The 19,033-nt window shown below is 37.2% G+C and overlaps 2 protein-coding genes across 5 annotated transcripts in view; one reads left to right on the top strand and one right to left on the bottom strand.

Moving 5' to 3' along the window:
• Window positions 1-11,747, top strand: part of LOC107700995 (sodium- and chloride-dependent glycine transporter 1-like) — a 45,894-nt gene extending 34,147 nt beyond the window's left edge. For all 4 annotated transcript variants that reach the window (XM_016502881.1, XM_016502879.1, XM_016502880.1 and 1 more), the window contains 12 exons: window positions 1,154-1,310; window positions 2,680-2,811; window positions 3,695-3,965; window positions 5,224-5,356; window positions 5,721-5,855; window positions 5,933-6,036; window positions 6,292-6,529; window positions 7,614-7,748; window positions 7,832-7,931; window positions 8,029-8,129; window positions 8,243-8,413; window positions 8,954-11,747. In XM_016502881.1, coding sequence (XP_016358367.1) covers window positions 1,154-1,310; window positions 2,680-2,811; window positions 3,695-3,965; window positions 5,224-5,356; window positions 5,721-5,855; window positions 5,933-6,036; window positions 6,292-6,529; window positions 7,614-7,748; window positions 7,832-7,931; window positions 8,029-8,129; window positions 8,243-8,413; window positions 8,954-9,190 — 1,914 coding nt within the window. In that variant the 3' untranslated portion in view covers window positions 9,191-11,747. The remainder of the gene's footprint in view (window positions 1-1,153; window positions 1,311-2,679; window positions 2,812-3,694; window positions 3,966-5,223; window positions 5,357-5,720; window positions 5,856-5,932; window positions 6,037-6,291; window positions 6,530-7,613; window positions 7,749-7,831; window positions 7,932-8,028; window positions 8,130-8,242; window positions 8,414-8,953) is intronic.
• A 256-nt stretch (window positions 11,748-12,003) lies between these two features.
• Window positions 12,004-19,033, bottom strand: part of LOC107700997 (coiled-coil domain-containing protein 24-like) — a 23,776-nt gene continuing 16,746 nt past the window's right edge. The window contains exons 7-9 of the mRNA XM_016502884.1: window positions 16,257-16,323; window positions 15,461-15,572; window positions 12,004-13,926 (exon numbers count right to left, since the gene is read on the bottom strand). Of these exons, the coding sequence (XP_016358370.1) occupies window positions 13,500-13,926; window positions 15,461-15,572; window positions 16,257-16,323 (606 nt within the window). The 3' untranslated portion in view covers window positions 12,004-13,499. The remainder of the gene's footprint in view (window positions 13,927-15,460; window positions 15,573-16,256; window positions 16,324-19,033) is intronic.

Here is a 19,033-nt window from a genome sequence, read left to right as displayed (position 1 = left end):
TGGCCCAGGGAGCTCAGACTCAGAAGCTGCAGTGAGTCTAAATGTGTGTGTTTATGTAGTGCCTTGTGTAACCTGAAGCAAACCTAAAATACATTAAATAAAATAAAAACCGCAGGAGTACCATTACAGCTGACACTCTTGCTGCCATTAAAATCATTTCAGCACTGACAGCCAGCTCATAATCTTTTCATATTTAGACAGTCAGCCTATCACAGCGGTGGTACATCATCTAAATATTTTCTAATTCTTTTTAATTATTACATATGCAATTAACTCGCAATGACACTCATGATAAAACACTAAGTTTACAATTACAACACAGTGGTCAACTATGCATTTTGTAAAGCAAAATTGCTCACTAGAATTATCAAGTACAGTCTGGATTCGTCCCCAGAGCTGCAGGGAAGATTGTGAGCATAGGCGCTGAATGTTCATCTCCAGCAGCATGCTCACTGTGCAGACAGAGCGCGTGCTTAGATCAGATCGTGAGCTTGCCTTAGAGGTCAACATGAAGAGCATCTGATGAGAACAGATGGAGAGAGTAAACTTTAAATCAGGCCGACAAGACCAAATGTTTGTCTTGTGCACATAACAGTGATTTCAGTTCACATCATGTGCGCTCTAGCACGCTCTCTGAGCCCTCAACAGTCCTTGCATTCAATTTAGGAGTTTTCACGAAATTCACCCAAACTTTGACATGTGACTAACCTCTTGCTTTCTTTTAATTTCTTCTTGTAACACGTTTTTATTGGTAGAGAGCTATAGGAAGTAGTGGGACCGGAGTTATGAATTGACAACCCAAACTCAAACTTGCATCACTGTGGGAGCACCATATGTTTGAGGCATGTGCAGTATCACTTCACCATGGCATTAACGTTTTTGTTTTTGTTTTGGCAATGTAGTTGACTTGTGCCATGCTAAAGTTAACCTAAAACCGTTTTATACGAATTGTATGCATTTTGGATGACTTGGATGGCCATACATAGCATATTATGTATCCACTATCCTATTACTCAGTTCAAATTTTATTGTGACATTCTGTTTTGTGTGTGCTTATTGCAAACAAAATTTGTTTACTGCTCCCTGACTCATGAGAGTGATCCCAGTGAACATCAACATTTTCATTTCATTCGTTTGTGTGTCTGTGTTTCAGAACGGAGCAGTTCCAGGAGAGCCAGTAAAGAAAGATGAAAACTCCAGAAGGGGAAACTGGGGCAACCAGATTGAGTTTGTCCTCACCAGTGTTGGCTATGCAGTGGGTCTGGGAAATGTCTGGAGGTTTCCTTACCTCTGCTACAGGAATGGAGGAGGTAACCATTTTTGACGTTATCCTTCTTTTTCTAATATCTATCTTGTCTGTCTTTCTGTGTCTTTCCTGCACAGTTCAGTTAGCATTTGATAATTTCTTGCAAGATTCCTAAAATAGAATAATTTAATCATTTTCATCAGGCTGTAAGTATGAAAGTCTATGGATAAAAGTGAAAGTGAAAGTGACGTGTAGCCAAGTATGGTGTTCCATACTTGGAATTTGTGCTCTGCATTTAACCCATCCAAGTGCACACACACAGCAGTGTGTAGTGAAACACACACACACCGTGAACACACACCCGGAGCAGTGGGCAGCCATTTTTGCTGCGGCCCCCGGGTAGCAGTTGGGGGTTTGGTGCCTTGCTCAAGGGTCTCACCTCAGTCGTGGTATTGAGGGTGGAAGAGAGCGCTGTTCATTCACTCCCCCCACCTAGAATCCCTGCCGGTACCGAGACTCAAACGCGCGACCTTTGGGTTAGAAGTCCAACTCTAACCATTAGGCCACGACTGCCCCCATGTAGTTGAAAGTAAAATTGATGGTATTTATTGTTTTTGTCATACCACTGAGTCCTTTTCAAATTCTTTGCTCCCTTAAAAGGGTACTCATTTGGTATCGAGTCTCATAACACACCTCACTTAAAATAGACCAGGCTAGAGTAAGCAAGGGTCTCAAGCAGCAGGTTCCCAATGGCCTGGCCCAGAAACCTCTGCCCCATGATCTCATATTCCTAGAGCTGCCTCTAATCAGAAGCCATACCCTGAATTAGCCCAGAATTCAAATAAGTAACTGAGCTCCAGGCCCTATAAACAAGGATGGATTATGGTCCTGTAGGGCCACAGGGCACTAGCAGCTTTTTGTTTATTCATTCAACTTTATTGTACTATTTGTATGCATCTTCAATCATTCATTGCATTTCATTAGATCCATAATATTATTCAAGCAATATTCACCTATCTGCATCAGGACGAAGTGCCTTGCTTCTTGACATCAGGCTGCTGTGGGACCCCTGGCACATCAACGCCATTGCCCCAGGCCATAATTCGCCCTTGTATTCAAAACACTCAAAGCACTAAATCCACATTCTATTCCATTATGCAGATTATCAGCACAGTTGGAATGCAGCTCGTCCAATCAAATTAGATCTGTTGTGTAACATCAGGTGTTACTCACTTATTTGCATAAGCATTAGGGAACTCTATAAATGAAACCAGACCTTGGCTATTCTTTGTGTCATTTTTAAACTACTTTTGTTTCCTACCATTTATGTAAATAAGAACACCTACGTGTCTGACTTCAGCTAGAAGACTATGTGTCAGGATAAAATAATTGTTATGTAACTCTGTGGATGTGTGTGTGTGTGTGTGTCACAGGTGCCTTCATGTTCCCATACTTCATCATGCTGGTGTTTTGTGGCATCCCTCTGTTCTTCTTGGAGCTCTCCTTTGGGCAGTTTACCTCCCTCGGGTGCCTGGGAGTCTGGAAGGTCAGCCCCATGTTTAAAGGTGAGCAAGAGGCTGTTAAGGGAGGTGTGAGAACATCTAAAACATTTTCATGACAACTGAAAAGTCACAGATAAATCTATGTGGGTTGGTTTGGCCTTTAATGCATGGCATGACCTGTTTGACATGTTAAACTAGTAATTATTTTTAAACACACTCTTACAGTGTTGTATTCACCTCAGGATGGCTTGCTAGGGTGACAGGAGGTGGTCTGAGTTTGGTTTGCTTAAAATGTGCCATGTGGCAGCTAAATGAGCCAGGTTCTCATGCATCATTTCTTCAAGTCTAAATATTTATACTTGTTTATAGTTATCAGTTAATTTTTTAGTCATTGTGGCACACAAGACAAGAAGCTCATTTCACATATTTTTTTCTAATGATTTTACTTAATTTATTTGTTTATTTTTTTGTGAATATTTTGAATAAGGTTAAACAGAAAATAAACAAGATTTTTTTCCACGGACAGCTTTTCATTCATTCACTCACTCACTCAATTCATTTATTCATTCATTTTAGTTTCGTTTAGTGTGTTCTAGTATTTCTACTGCCACCAGATAATGTTTAATTCATAAAAATAAATGCCACTTACTATTTGGTATTTTTTGTACATCCTCTTGAAATTGGGAAATGCAGAATACGCTTAAATGCTTTATTTTATTGCAAAGCAATATTGAAGTATTTGTCAAAATAATCAGATTTTCATCAAGAGTTATTTACTATATCATGCAATCTTAATATGCGTTTTTGTGTTGGCTGTTGTGTTGGTTATTTTTGATGTTACATTACAGGTTTCTCAGATGAGTGTATTGCTTTCTGGGTACTTGAAAGCTAAACATCCTTCAACATACTTAATTTAATGTCCTTTGGTTGTTTTCTCTCCTTTAAGGTGTGGGTTATGGAATGATGGTGGTCTCTACCTACATTGGGATTTACTACAATGTGGTGATTTGCATTGCATTTTATTACTTCTTCATGTCCATGACAAACCTGCTGCCCTGGACGTACTGTAACAACCCCTGGAACACCCCTGACTGCACTGGAGTGATGGGCACTCCACGAACTAATGCCACCTTCGCCAATGTGTCTGCTGTTGTGTCAGGGTTGACTGAGATAGTCAACCGCACAAAAAGGACCAGTCCTAGTGAAGAGTACTGGAGGTAAGTGCATAATTATTTCAAAATAAATAATTATAGTAATTATAATTTACATATAAACAATGTATTAAGGTAAAACATATTTTTTTAAATATTATGAATTATTTAAAAAAAATAGTCTATCCAAAAAGAGTCTTCTTGGATATTTTAAAAAACTTTTAAGAGACTTATTGAAGGGGTCCTCTCTATGATGTAATTTCCTGATGTGCAGTTTTTCTACATGTTGATTGGACCACTGCAATTTGTGCAGTTTTTCTGCATGTTGATTGGACCACGTGACTTTGATAGGCCAAATATTTTTCAAATATTAATAAGCAGTGAAGTAGTTGTTAATATATAGGAAAATAATAGGAAATAATAAGGGGTATAATAATAATAAATTTATTTCTTTTAAGGACAAGACAATTGTATCAGCCTGACATTTTGACTTTATGCCCTCCAAAAATATTTAAATGAATTTTAATACAGAAATAAAAAAAAATCTCTTCATAGTAGAGGTTTATTCAGAGGTCTTTATGCATTTTTTTGTTTATTTACATAAATTAACAGGACAAAAAATAAACGTCACTGAGTTCTGTATGTTTATACACAAATATAAATGCTAGCAAGACCCAGAGAGTTGAATATCAACATAATTATATAGTCAATCCATTACTCATAATTTCTGAAGATTCATGACAGATTGATAGTTGAAAGCTTGTAATTAATAGATGTTTGCAGGAGTCATGCATATTGTCTTGATGTTTGGATCTTTGTGCACTGGACATGGCAGATGTGTTTGTTGAATGATGTTTGAACACTATGTAGGATGACATAAGACAATAGGACAGAAAGGCACAGAGTGTTTTGTTTTTCCAAGAGTGTGATTGTGATTGTATGTGGTTTGGAATTAATACTTCACTTTACTGCCTGTGGTCAGAGAATACGAGGCTTTGACCATGAGATGTTTGTGGACCGTTTAACATCTTTATAAATGGTTTGTGCTCTCTGGACTGTTGTTCCAGTGGTATGAAAGACATTCTTGTTCTTGCCTTCTGTAAACTCATTCATTGTGTGGCTAAGGTTGTTTTTGATGGGACTGTGCTCTTGAAAATTTGGATCGTTTTCATTTTTTTCCACATAATGCTTTTAAACTAAAGGCAAGCGCTGATAAAAATAAGTGTTTAGATTAGCATGATACATTTTTGAGTTAATTGTTTATGCTTTGTATTACATCCTGCAGTCTCTCACACCCCTCTTTTACTGGCTTTTGCCCTCTCAGGAACTATGTGCTGAATGTCTCTGATGGTATTGGGAACTTCGGAGAGGTGCGTCTACCTATCCTGGGCTGTCTGGCTGTGTCATGGGTAGTTGTGTTCCTCTGTCTTATTCGAGGAGTCAAGTCATCCGGCAAGGTGAGTTGAACATCCATTCCTGTGACATAAAGCAGAAATAAATTAAATTATAATATTAAATAATAAATCATGTAAATGTTAGATTAAAAAACTTAAATGAAAATGAGAAATTTTGCCTTGGCAACTAGCTGAAAAAAAGATAAGTTGAAGTACAAAAATTATTCAAACTAAACTGAAAAAAAAGCCGAATTGAAAACTGATATTAAAATGATAATTAAAATGTAAAAAGCTCATTCAAAATATTAATAAATACTATGACATATAAGTAATACTAAAATAGCACCGCTTACCATGCTAGCATGTTTGTGTGTGTGTTTCTTTTTTCTTTTGTTTTATTGAATTTTAATATTATGTCTTTTGTCAGGTGGTGTATTTCACAGCAACCTTCCCTTATGTGGTGCTGACCATTCTTTTCATCAGAGGAATCACTCTGGAGGGAGCCATCAGTGGTATCAAATACTATTTGACCCCTCAGTGGGAGAAAATTCTAGATGCCAAGGTCAGTACATTATTCAACGGCGCATACTGTAACTGATCACTGATATTATGTTAATGATAACATTTTGTGTTCTGCAGGTATGGGGGGACGCTGCCTCTCAGATTTTCTATTCGCTGGGCTGTGCCTGGGGTGGCCTTATCACCATGGCATCATATAACAAGTTCCATAATAACTGTTTTAGGTAATAAACATTGTATTCTTTTATTTTTCTGCTTCTGTTACATTTGAAAACACTTAGACTGTAAGTATAACGAGTGCTTGATGACTTGCATGCATTACTCTGTAGCACCCCCACGTGACTGGTACTGATAAATGCATGGAAGAACTTCTAACTTGTATTACCTGAAATCAAGGAAGGAATTAAAGAATTTCAGTTCAGATTGTGTTATGACTGCAGACTTAATAATAATCCAATTATTTGTCTGTTTTCAAACAGAGACAGTATCATCATCAGTGTAACAAACTGTGGTACCAGCGTGTATGCTGGCTTTGTTATTTTCTCCATCCTGGGATTCATGGCTAATCATCTGGGGGTGGATGTGTCAGAGGTGGCCGATCATGGGCCAGGCCTGGCATTTGTGGCCTACCCGGAGGCCCTAACATTGCTGCCCATATCACCGCTCTGGTCTCTGCTGTTCTTCTTTATGCTTATTTTATTGGGCCTAGGCACTCAGGTATTTTTATTTGTCCTTCTTTTCTTCACCACAAATTTCTAGATCAAAGTTGTTGTTTTTTTTATTCATTAATATTCACCATGGCTGCATTTATTAAACTAAATCTAGTAAAACAAGGAATATAGTGAAATATTGCTACAATTTAAATTAATAAAATAAATGTTTTGTATCAAAAAAAAGGTCATACTGACACCGAGCATTTCAACAGTAGTGTAATTCAGCCTGGACCACTTATAGGACTCTATTCAGACTTTATTTTAAAGATAATTTCAACATTTTGTGTATTTTTGGTCTTATAATTTTTAAGGAATTTAAGATTAAAATATGTAAATCTTCCAGCAACTGAATTTTTAGCATTCACAAGCTAACCAACAATGACTTCATTATAATATGTGACCCTGGACCACAAAACTTAAGTAGCACAGGTATATTTGTAGCAATAGCCAAAAATACATTGTATGGGTCAAAATTATCGATTTTTCTTTTATGCCAAAAATCATTAGGATATTAAGTAAAGATCATGTTCCATGAAGATATTTTGTAAATTTGCTACCGTAAATATATTAACTATTAATTAATATTAGCATTGCTAAGAACTTAATTTGGACAACTTTAAAGGCGATTTTCTCAATATTTAGATTTTTTTGCACCCTCAGACTCCAGATTTTCAAATAGTTGTATCTCGGCCAAATATTGTCCTAATAAACCATACATCAGTGGAAAGCTTATTTATTCGGCTTTCAGATGATGTACAAATCTCAATTTTGAAAAATTGGTTTTGTGGTCCAGGGTCACATATTTGCATACAGAATTGCAGTATGGCCCTGTTTGTTTGCATACTGAATTGTGATTTGTTCTTTTCTTTTTTCATCTGTTTATCTTAAAATGCTAATTATTATCAATTTCTTTTCCCTTCTCCTTTTATGTATATGTATTTATTTATTTACATTTTTACCTACAACATTATTATTTTGCTGCTTTACCATGCACTGGTATTTCTTTCAGGAAATGTCTTGTTAACTAGTAGTTCATGTAAAAAGTGACATACAATTCCTTATTTTCTTTCTGTTCATTGTTGTTGTAGTTCTGTCTGCTGGAGACTCTGGTGACGGCTGTAGTTGATGAGATTGGAACTGACTGGATTATCAAAAATAAGACCTATGTCACGCTGGGAGTCGCCATAGTAGGATTCCTCCTGGGAGTGCCGCTCACCACACAGGTGAGTTACAAAAACACACACACACACACAAACACACACGTCCTTTATCTATGGATTGATCTATTGTGCTGTGTGTGATGTAGGCAGGAATATACTGGTTGCTGCTTATGGACAACTACGCTGCCAGTTTCTCTCTGGTCGTCATCTCTTGCATCATGTGTATCTGTATAATGTATGTCTATGGTGAGTCCTCTAAGTCATTTTCTACATGCTCTATGTAAAGGCCACAGTAGCTGGATGTAAACTGAGGTGTTCATTTGAATGTCGTGTTCCCATGTAGGTCACAAGAACTATTTTAAAGATGTGGAAATGATGCTAGGCTTTCCTCCTCCGCTCTTCTTCAGGATCTGCTGGAGATATGTGTCTCCTTTCATTATTACTGTGAGTGACAGTCTGTTTTAGGTTTTTCTGATTCAAGTTTTCCATTTTCTGAATCAGATTTCTCCGTATCACTCAAACTAATCTAATCCTTTTTTGTCTCTGTCTCTTCACAGTTCATTCTGATTTTTACCGTGATACAGTACAAGCCTATTACCTACAATGACTATGTCTACCCAAGGTGGTCATTGGTCATTGGGTTTGCCATGGCTTTGTCTTCAGTCATCTGTATACCTATCTATGCTCTGTTCAAGATTGCTGTGTCTGAAGGATCCACATTTTTAGAGGTATTATGTGTTCTGCCTTAAGAGCTGAGATTAATAGACAAAGTGATTAATAATACTTTTGAAATATGTTTTAAATAATGTACGCTTACATAACTAGCCAAATACTTTATCTTGGTGTATCCACTTTATGGTGTGAACAACAACGTTAAATCAGCAAATCATTTCTACAATGTCATCGCCACCTTAAAACCGATGGCAGTGCTTCTGCACTTGTTTCAATATATTGTACCATCTACCAATGCGACATAAACAAAAAATTACTTCATTATTACTTCATCTTTAATGTTTCATTTATTCTGGATGTTTTGCACAGGCATAACTTTTTTTTTTTTTACGATTTTGGACAACCAGTGCATTCCGCCACTTATAGTATTGGAGTAAATTTCCTCTTTGTTCAGCCCATTGAATATTTGGTCTGCTTTTTATGTTTTGTTCATGGTGTAAATACAGCTAAAAAAAAGTTAATCATGGTAACAACTACTTTTTTCCTAAAAAAAAATTATAACAAAACAGTTGGTAAACTGACTCTTACCTCTGCAGCGTTTGAAGAACTCCGTGAAGCCCGACCCGGACTGGGGTCCAGCTCTCCAGGAGCACCGCAAGGGCCGATACGCCACTGCGGGCCCCGAATCTGTGGAGGTGTGCCCTCTCAAAGAAGAGCTGAAGGACGAGGGGAAAGAGAAACTCAAGGAGAAAGAGACGGAGCAAAAGGATGAGATGGGTTTGACCATCACAGGAAGCAACGGCTCCACATTAAACCCCACACCCAGCGCATAGAGGAGCCCTTCCCCACCCTCCTCCCAGGACAGTTCCCATTCCCTCACTGCGGGACAGGCCACTCTCGCTGGAGACCTTTACATATTGTAAGGGCTTTATGAAATCTAACCTCTAGAGAAATTGGTTGTCATCCAAAACCTTTTTCTTTTTGTTCGCATAATTTAATACTGCAGTTTTTTTTAAAAGACAAGAAAAAAGACATGTTCATTTACAGGAGGTGTTTGCATACACGCAGTGTGTATATAGTGCATTGTACAATATTTTCACTCTGTGTTGAGTAGTCTGGAAATGTGACTGTTGCAGCAGCAGGAGCTACAGTGGGATTTGGCTTGTGCGTGTGTATAGTGGCGGCAGTGCTGGTCAGGTTTAATAGCTGAAGACCAAATATTCTTTGTGGCGATGTTGTAATGGGGAGTGTTATTTTCAGTTTCTGTTTTATACCCATTTTCTTGTTTGGGAACCATCTCATTCACAAGACAGTATGGGTTTTTCAATGGCCAATGTTGGTGTCTGAGAGCAGGGTGGCTGATATTCAATGTAATGCCAGTATATGATATAATACATGTTAAATGACCTTTTAACACTGTATTAACTCCAGATCCACCTAAAACTACAAAACAGAACATGTCTATTATCCTTTGACTAGACTACCAGTAAATTTGGGAGCTAACACTTTCGTTAATCAGCCAAGTAAACTAGCTGATACTAATAAATAAGCATAGGCAAAGAGAATATCAACTTTATTTCCAATTAAATGAGAGCACAAATATAAAACAAAGGATATTTGGTCTTAAGCTCTTACTGACTGAGGTATCTGGACCGAGGCATATCACTTCTCAAGCCCATTCTCAGGGTTACACACAGTTTGCTTTTTTGCAAAACATTTTCCAACACCTTGAGATGATTTGTTGCTGATGTTGAGAATTGGACATGAAGGAGAGGGGTTTTCATGTAGGAACTTCCACATGAAATGCCCAATCTGTCTTGTCTTCCGGGCATCTCAAGTCGAGGCATCTCCTGAGCGAGGGGAGCATGTGTGCGATAACAGAAGCAGCTAGTTCCTCATTAGATTCAGTACTGTAGTATGCACACTAACCCCGCTCTACACGGAAAAAGAGGCATGTTACCAAAAACATGTGCACAAACCTTTGTGTTCTGATTTAGTTGGTATGTTTGTGTCTGTGTGTATTTTTTGTTGTCTGTGTTAAGAGACTTGAACTGGTGTGTATGTGTCATTTAAAGGCATCTGGCTGTGCTGAGCTGAACGGTCGTGTCATCGAACACTGAAATAAGGGGTAAGGTTGCATGTGGAATGACCAGAAGTAAACGTAGCATAAGTCAAAATCACTGTGGTTAATGGAATTTTTTCCTCGTATTGTAAAATAATGTGAAATAGACTTGCAAGACAAATAAAAGACCAAACCATCCCATTTACGCAATAGAAACCACAGAATTTGATGTTAATATGGTGCATTTTGTTTTGTTTTGGTTTTGAAGGCAATAGAGAGGGGAAGATACTGGTATGGAGAGTTATGTTCATATTTTTGGTATGGTTAGATGCCGCATGTCATTTCATTCCAGTGACATTTCAACAAGGCCCCTTTACTTACGATGCATACGGTTATAGTGGCACATGTACATGGATAAAGAGTCCTGGTTACACTGTGAATTTGTCTGGGATGTTGCCTGACTCATTTTAACAGGGAGGCTGACAATACAGCTGCTAATGTGCTGACACGTCATGTATTGAGACTTGTGATTAAACAGTGAATTTTGATAATACAAAGTCTCAGCTTTCAAATTAGCTTAATTTTAACATATCACTGTTTGCTATAGCTGCCTCAGTTTAAAATCAGCGTGAAGCACGCGTGAACCGATCAGCTCTTTTTCTTTACTACTGGTTATAGCACGAAAAAATAAATGAATCAGAAGGTATGTTGAAAGATGCAGTACAACTTACTGAATGTGTCGTCTCTCATGTAATCGTGTTTCACTCGCGAAAAGATGTGAATAAAACTGCTTGTGAACGTCACCTGACGTTACATTTACCTCAGAAAAGTAATTCAGTGTCAATTGCTCGAGGGGAAAAAAAACTTCGTAATTATAAAATCGTAAATATAAAAGTATGCTTGAATAAATCACCAGATTCTATCAAAAAATATATGCAAATTGTTTGGAATTTAGATGTCATTTTCTCAAGTTTTTGTGGCAGCGCCATTTAATTATATTTCAGCAAAGGATCATAAACAATTTTTTTTATATTTTTGAAAGCTTTCTTATATATGTTTGAGACTTTTCTTTCAGTGCATAAAACTCTAGACTCTAAACTCTGACTCAAAATGATGGAGCAGGTCACAGATAAAGTCAGTACTCAAAAACCTGATGGCATAATAGTCTACATCTTTGTGATATGTACATTTCATTAATTTCTGCATGAAGGTATGATATATATATTTTTAAGATTTTATCCAAAAATATACAAAACACAAATCTAACTTTAAGAAGTAGGGAAAAAAGAGAGAAGAATAAAAGTAACCCTACTGCCTAACAGGAGGTTCATTGGTCTTAGCACAACCTAGGGCTGGACAATAATTCAATATCAATATGTATCAGAAATTATAGAAATTAATACTTTTATTTAGCAACGATGCTTAAAATTGATCAAAAGTGATGATAAAGGCATTTATAATGTTACAACAGATTTCTATCTCAGATAAATAGTGTGCATATCGATATCGGAATTATATCGTATCGACCGAAATTAAGAAATATATCGTGATGTAAATTTTGGCCATATCGTCCAGCCCTAGCACAACCATACCTACAGGTCACGCACTCTAGCTTTTCCTCTGTTAGACAGTTAGTGCCATAGATTAGAGCAGCGGTTTAGGTGTCGGGAGGCTAACAGCACTTTTATTTACTGGTTCACTTTAGCTGGCTACGTGCGCGGTAGCTACAGTATGATTAATAATCGCTGTCGGAAATATGAATGCACAAGATTGAAGCCCTCTCATTTTTCTGATGTGTGGTCCTCAGACCTTGAAAGTGGCATGAAGACCATGTGTCTGTCTCTAGGTACTGCGATGTGAACAGATCTGGATATTGACCTTGACATGCAAACTCTTTATAACAATAGACACGTTATGCATCAGTGCCATTCTTGCACTGTTCCCCACCTCTTGTCCTCTTTCTCCATTGTACAATAATGTAAAAAAAACAAAACAAACAAAAAAACTGATGTCTATGTTTGTGTTTTCTGTTTTTATCAGGGTGGGTTGCTGTAGTGGGGTTTATTTTTAGTTGTTTTTACATTATTTCTTATGGTAACGTAGCTACTGTTATGTGTACAGAGTGTTCTGTGTAGTGGACGTTCAACTGCTGAGTCAAACCTAGTTCATGTTAGTGTCACTGTTGATGTCATATAATTTTAATCAGTATCAGTAGAGAAAGCACATTTGATTGCCTGGAAAGAATGTTTTAACACTTATGCCGATCTTTGAATATTTTCGAAATGCATTTGAAATGATCAAAACTGAATTAATATTTTCTGAATTTTATTTGGGTATATTAAGATAATGTTTCTGAGAAGAACCGAACACTTTTTAAGTGGAATTTTCTTCTAATTTGAACGGGCTCTCTATATTATATATATAAACTATATTTCACCGTTTCTTAGTGTAAATTTAATTGTGACGGCATACACTTTGAAATGACATGAAAGGGCTGTGTTTAGAACAAGCAAAACAGAAATACTAGAATTCAGTGTAAAATATGCACACAAATACCTCTTGGTCCAAGATGGAAATATCCATTAAGCACAGTTTTGTGGCTGTATTAAGAACTATAAAAAGAATCAGCATAACTGAAACTGTGAACTTTTTTGGTTAATGAAATGTTTATTCAAAACCGTGTCATGTATTTTCATGTTGTTACGGCACTTTAAAAATATGTGTTTGAAAGCAACAGAAAATACAAAATTGCAAAAAATAAAACCTTTCTCTCCCTGTCCTGCATCCTAAAAGCAATGTCTTTACAATAGTGTGCGTGTTCTTCTGTGCTCATGGCAATATAGTAGTGAAGTAGAATGACAAGCACAATGACATGAGCTTCAAACATATCTAACCATGTCTTTTCAATTTTAGGGCCAAACAGCATTGAAATTGTCTTAGTCATGTCAGCTGTAAACTGTTCAATTTGAAATGGTAAATAAAGTTTATTTTAAAGATCAGCTTGTGGTTTGTGTTTTATGGCCTTTTTCCCCCCTATGAGCTTCAACTAACTGACAGTGTAGAGCAGCATGCAGCGATTCTCACAGAGAACTGAGCAGGCTGTCAGGCTGAGGAAGACACAGGTGTCTGCTCCCCCTCTGCCCCCTGCTGGCTGTTCTCTGCACTGCAGGAGGAGCGGGCTGGAGACAGTCTAGGTCACTATTTTGAGTCACTTCCATCTTTAGGAAGAAGTCTTTTACAGATCCGGATGCTTTGACAGAGGCCGCTGGAACCAGTCTGAAGGCTGAAGCTCTTAGTGAATTTCCTCTGTACTTGCACTCTTTGTTCCCATGTTCCAAAGCAGAAATAGGGATTGTGGATTCAGCAATTGAGTAGCTCATTAGTGGCAGATCACTCCTGATGTGGTTTGGGTCTCTAGGCGGACATGGTTTAAAATGGGGGACTGTTGAGTTTGATGGTTTCGGTCCTTCCGAATAATTTGCAGAGAGAGCAAGTTTGCATGTCTCCCTATAAAAGAAAAAAAAAAAACATATATATATATATATATATATATATATAGTTCGGTCATTAAACTCTTCCGAGCAGCTGATTGGTTTACTTAAAGCCGATTGCTCATCCAATCATTTGTTTGTTCCTATCAACGTAACCTATTTATTCCTGACTTGTATTGAATCAGTTCATTGCAGCACGCCATGGGATTTCAATAACACTTTCCCATCCCCAGCAATATAAGGATCAGCTACATACAAAGACTTATTTTAGGAAGGTGATCTGACCTTGCATGGATTTGTTGGTTTCTGGCGCTCTGATTATTTGTGTTGTGGCAGCAGCTTATTAAACTCTGCTCATTCAGATCCCTCTGAATGAGTCTCCGTCATTGAAACATCATGCATTCATTTGTATGAATCCTTTTCAGGAAAAACATCTACGCAAGATTAGGGTTTAAATACACACGTGGAGCTCGAGTGACGTCCAAAACGTGACAATGAAACTAAAAAAAGGATGTTTCCATGCAACTGACTCGCTTTGTTAACTGGAACAAACGGTTGCATTGTTTGCTATGATGAAGCAGTGGATCACAGGTTTTTCTTTTCTATTTGTGTGAGATGTTTAAGGCTATTACAGTCAGACGATTGGGTGGTAATTTGGAGAAGAGGTAATAAGGTTTGGTGTTTCAATAGAAACAGCAATTAAGTGTTGGAAGAATCTGTCTCGCTCTTGGCTAAATTGCTTCGGTGTGAGGAAGGAGGAGGGTTCGGCGAGGGATGAAGAGGGCAGAATTACTTAGCCTTACTGGGAACCAAAAGAACAAAGCAATTTAGAAGAGTACAGAGGCAACATTTCAAAGGATAAATACCAGATAGCAATTGGACTGAAAGGTCAATCTACACCTCAGATTCACTCATGTGAGCGTTATATGAGCTTTAACAGAGACCGGCAAAAGAGCCGATGGGTATCAAGCTGATTGTTAATAGACAATGCTAAATTATTGGGCAGGGGACAGAAAGCTATTACCCTCACTGATATATATCGTACCTTACTACTTTGATATATATACTTTGTACTGATGAATGAAACCAAATTTGTCAAAGCACTGGTACGTGAGTTGCACAAGACATAAAAGGAGCTGTTGTGCTAACGCAGACATGGATTCATCACGTATAAACAGCAGGGTTGTGTCCTGAACCCATTCCCCCATCTCTCGCTCCACTTTCCTGTTAAATCTCCATTGTACTGGTAAAGGAAAGAGGACCCTAAATAAATAAAAAATTAACGATACATAAAATATATATAGTGTTTTAAAATATATATAGTTCAGTCATGAATCTCTTCCGAGCAGCTGATTGGTTTACTTAAAGCCGATTGCTCATCCAATCATTTGTTTGTTCCTATCAACGTAACCTATTTATTCCTGACTTGTATTGAATCAGTTCATTGCAGCACGCCATGGGATTTCAATAACACTTTCCCATCCCCAGCACTATTATATAATATAAGGATCAGCTACATACAAAGACTTATTTTAGGAAGGTGATCTGACCTTGCATGGATTTGTTGGTTTCTGGCGCTCTGATTATTTGTGTTGTGGCAGCAGCTTATTAAACTCTGCTCATTCAGATCCCTCTGAATGAGTCTCCGTTCCTCTTTGAGCTCTGAATCCAATAGAGAAAACAAAAAATCAGTAATAGGTAGTCTGCTCCACCACAAACCTTTTTATGACCACCTTGGGAAAAAAATAAATTCTATTAAAAAGAGAGAGAAATAATTCTGCTTTATTACTCCAATTAACAAGCATTCTGGTCTGAGAAGATTGACCTTTGTAGACTGAAGATTGTAATCTTGCTCAACTGACAAGTGCTTATGAAAATGGTTCTAAAACTATTTTTCTTAGCGACTACAAAATTACTGATTTATCTTAAGTTTTTTTGATGAAAGATTTCTTGTCTATACAATGAAAAGAATCTGCACATCACACACTGGTTGACAGTTTTTTTTGTTTTTTTCAGCCCAAAGGGTTAAAAAGCAAAAAGGAAAACAGTGCTTCCATGGTGAACCACTAGATGGTGGTGATACACAATTCAAAAGTCCACCACATCTGGAGAGTTCAAAGATTTATAATATGATGATTTAATGGTCATGATGTAATGTACATTAAGAAAAATTATGCAGTAAGACGGCTCAACAAATGAGACTGCAGGGCACCAGTTGACTATAACGTATGGGCAAATACTGCTCAGAACTATAGTCTTGTTTTAGTTCAGTCTGTCAATAGGCTTTTGTCTGAGACAGAATTGTGTGAAAACTGAATCCCTTTGTCAAGATTAATAATCACATACCTGCTATGGTGGGTTCAGGAGATAAAGTTTCTGGCTGAGCTCTGGCTCTCCCAGTCTCAAGGTTTTCCTGTGATAAAACCCATCAAAACAAGTCAAAGGATTTCAGCTCCCACCATGATACTTTCATTTTCTCCACTAAGTTTTAAGGCAGAGTTTGCTGGCCTTGGTTTGCTGGTTTAAGGTCTCACAGTCTGGCCTAGCTAGTGTTTAGCTGAGCACTCAGTCTCCCAGTCTGACCTGGTGAAAAAACAAACAAACAAAAAAACAAATTCCCTTCTAAAACCAGTCAACAGACCACCCTGCGAGACCAGCAAACCATCTAGGTTGGTAAAAAAATCGTTCTTTTTTTAACACAAAACAAAATGTTGAGGTTAGTAAGTTTTGTTGTTGTTGTTGTTGTTTAAAGAAATTATTTTTAATCAGCAGAGACACGTTAAATTGATCAAAAGTGACTAAATACGTTCTTTTCAACTTTCTATTTATCAAAGAATCCTGAAAACATGTACCATGGATACCAAACATACTAAGCAGCAAAACCATTTTCAACATTGACAATAATCGGAAATGTTTCCTGAGCACCAAATCAGCACATTAGAATGATTTCTGAAGGATCATGTGACATTGAAGACTGGAGTAATGATTGTTCAGCTTTACCATCACAGGAATAAATTACATTTTAAAATATAGCACAATAGAAAACATTATTTCACCAAAAAGTGAAATAATATTTCACAAATTACTGTTTATACTGTATTTTTGAACAAATGCAGCCTCTGTGAGCATAAGAGTTCTTTTGACATTAAAATATCTTACTGACTCCAAACTTTGAACAGTAGTGTATTGCATCAGTAATTGTTAAAATTCTTGTTTGATTAAAACATGAAAGCACAAAATGTTCTAGAGTTTCTGTGACTTTTGAAATCAGATTCAGAATGGAAAAAGTGACAGATTTACCAAGAAATGGTTTTGTCTTTCAGGCTTTATTATTATAGTGTGTTGTTGAAGCAGATCCAGAGCTCGCATAATGATTCCACAGCACTGCTCCACTGAGGCTGAGCTCTTAAAACTGGACTCCAAACCACATGCTTTCGCTGCAAAGCCATGGATCTCCATTAGTCCACATGTTATATGGCAGAGGAGTACTATTATTACACCAATCTGCCTACTGCCTCGGTTTATTTGGTTTATTATGAGTCACTGCTAGATCTTGTAGAGTCATGCTTGCTGTCCAGCACATGCATTATACACTCATTCTTTTAAAATGAAACAAAAACAAACAGAGCTCAGCTCTATGAGGAGAGCGCCCTCACTGACAGCGTATGGGAAACTATTCATTTTAGTCCTGTGGTCTGTGGGCAGCGGCAGTAACCCCAGAATCCAGCTGGAAAAGAAATACCAAAGCCACAGTTATGAGGCCAGTCACTGAAATCTAAGAGCAGAGAGAGGCAGAACACCCTCTGCCACACTCAGTATGGTCAAGAGTCAGATGAGCAGATGTCTGTGGGACAGGGTTATTATCGCTAACTAAAACTAAAGCTAACCATTTAAAAAAAATGTATTACTTGAAATAAACATGAACTGAAATAAAATATAAAGAAACATTTTATTTCAGCTAGTTGCCAAGGTGTATGATATTGAAGTACTAAAATAACTGAAACTAAATAAACTTAAATTCACTAAAAACCACATAGACAAAAACTAAAAATAACCAAAACACAAAAAAGGCAAACATTACAACTTTAAAATCTTTACAATTTTTTAAAATGGTTTTCTTTACACAGAAAATACAATTTTAACAAAAACTATACTAGTATCTCAACACTGCTGTGGTTAATATGTAAATATTTAAAATTAAAACAAATTAAATTCATATTTTCGTAAATTCTGGAAGTTTCAAAAAATTTATGTTTTTCAGAGTTAACACTTGGTATAAGCAATGTATTCACATACGTATTCATTTTTTACAGTTTAATTTTCCAGTCATTTATAATAATGTTTAATACTAATTTTACTCAAAAACAGAAACTGAATAAAATATTTTAGAGCCTGACATAACTCTATGGAATTATGGAAACCTTGGTCTAGTGGTTCTTGTTGCAAATATGATGTTAGTTTACATCTTGATTTTTAGCTTATTTTAAAGCTGTTTTATTATTTTAAACAATTTAAAGGACACCTATTATGCAAAATTCACGTTTACATGTTGTTTGAACATAAATGTGTGCTGGCAGTGTGTGTACACAACCACCCTATAATGATAAAAAAGTTGCAGTGTTGTGTAGCCGGTGAAACCGGAGATTTTGGTTTGTGACGTCGGAGTGCGTGCTGTTATCTCCTTTGTTTGATGTCAGATTGTACACTACTATCTCCTTTGTTTACATGAGGCGAGTCTGTGATTGGCCAACATGGCTTTACGGTTAGGGTTATATTGCCGTGTTTTTGCGTTTTCATGTGGATGATTTTTTTTCTAACGAAGGAGGAAACACTGTTTATAAAAATACCCGTGTATGTTTGGACTAGGCCTGATATGGCTTTGATATCAGTGCGATAGTCATGATAATCAAAACCAAACCAGATGTTTTGTTTTGGCAGGGTATATGAGATATTCTGGCAAAAGGGGCAGGGACAGGGAGCAGCAGATCATTTGCATTTAAAGATACATGCACGAAAACCACCTCGACGTCACTACGTCACCCACTCTACTAGCGACCACACCATCCGCTCCTCAGATTTCCTGTCGAAGAAGTCCTGTCGGTAGCGCGAGGAGCTTGGCAGCG

Source organism: Sinocyclocheilus anshuiensis, unplaced genomic scaffold, assembly GCF_001515605.1.
Source record: "Sinocyclocheilus anshuiensis isolate Anshui unplaced genomic scaffold, SAMN03320099.WGS_v1.1 scaffold1143, whole genome shotgun sequence".
In the NCBI taxonomy this organism is placed as follows: domain Eukaryota; kingdom Metazoa; phylum Chordata; class Actinopteri; order Cypriniformes; family Cyprinidae; genus Sinocyclocheilus; species Sinocyclocheilus anshuiensis.
Note: the sequence above shows the minus strand (reverse complement) of the source record. Positions and strands in the feature narration are given on the sequence as shown.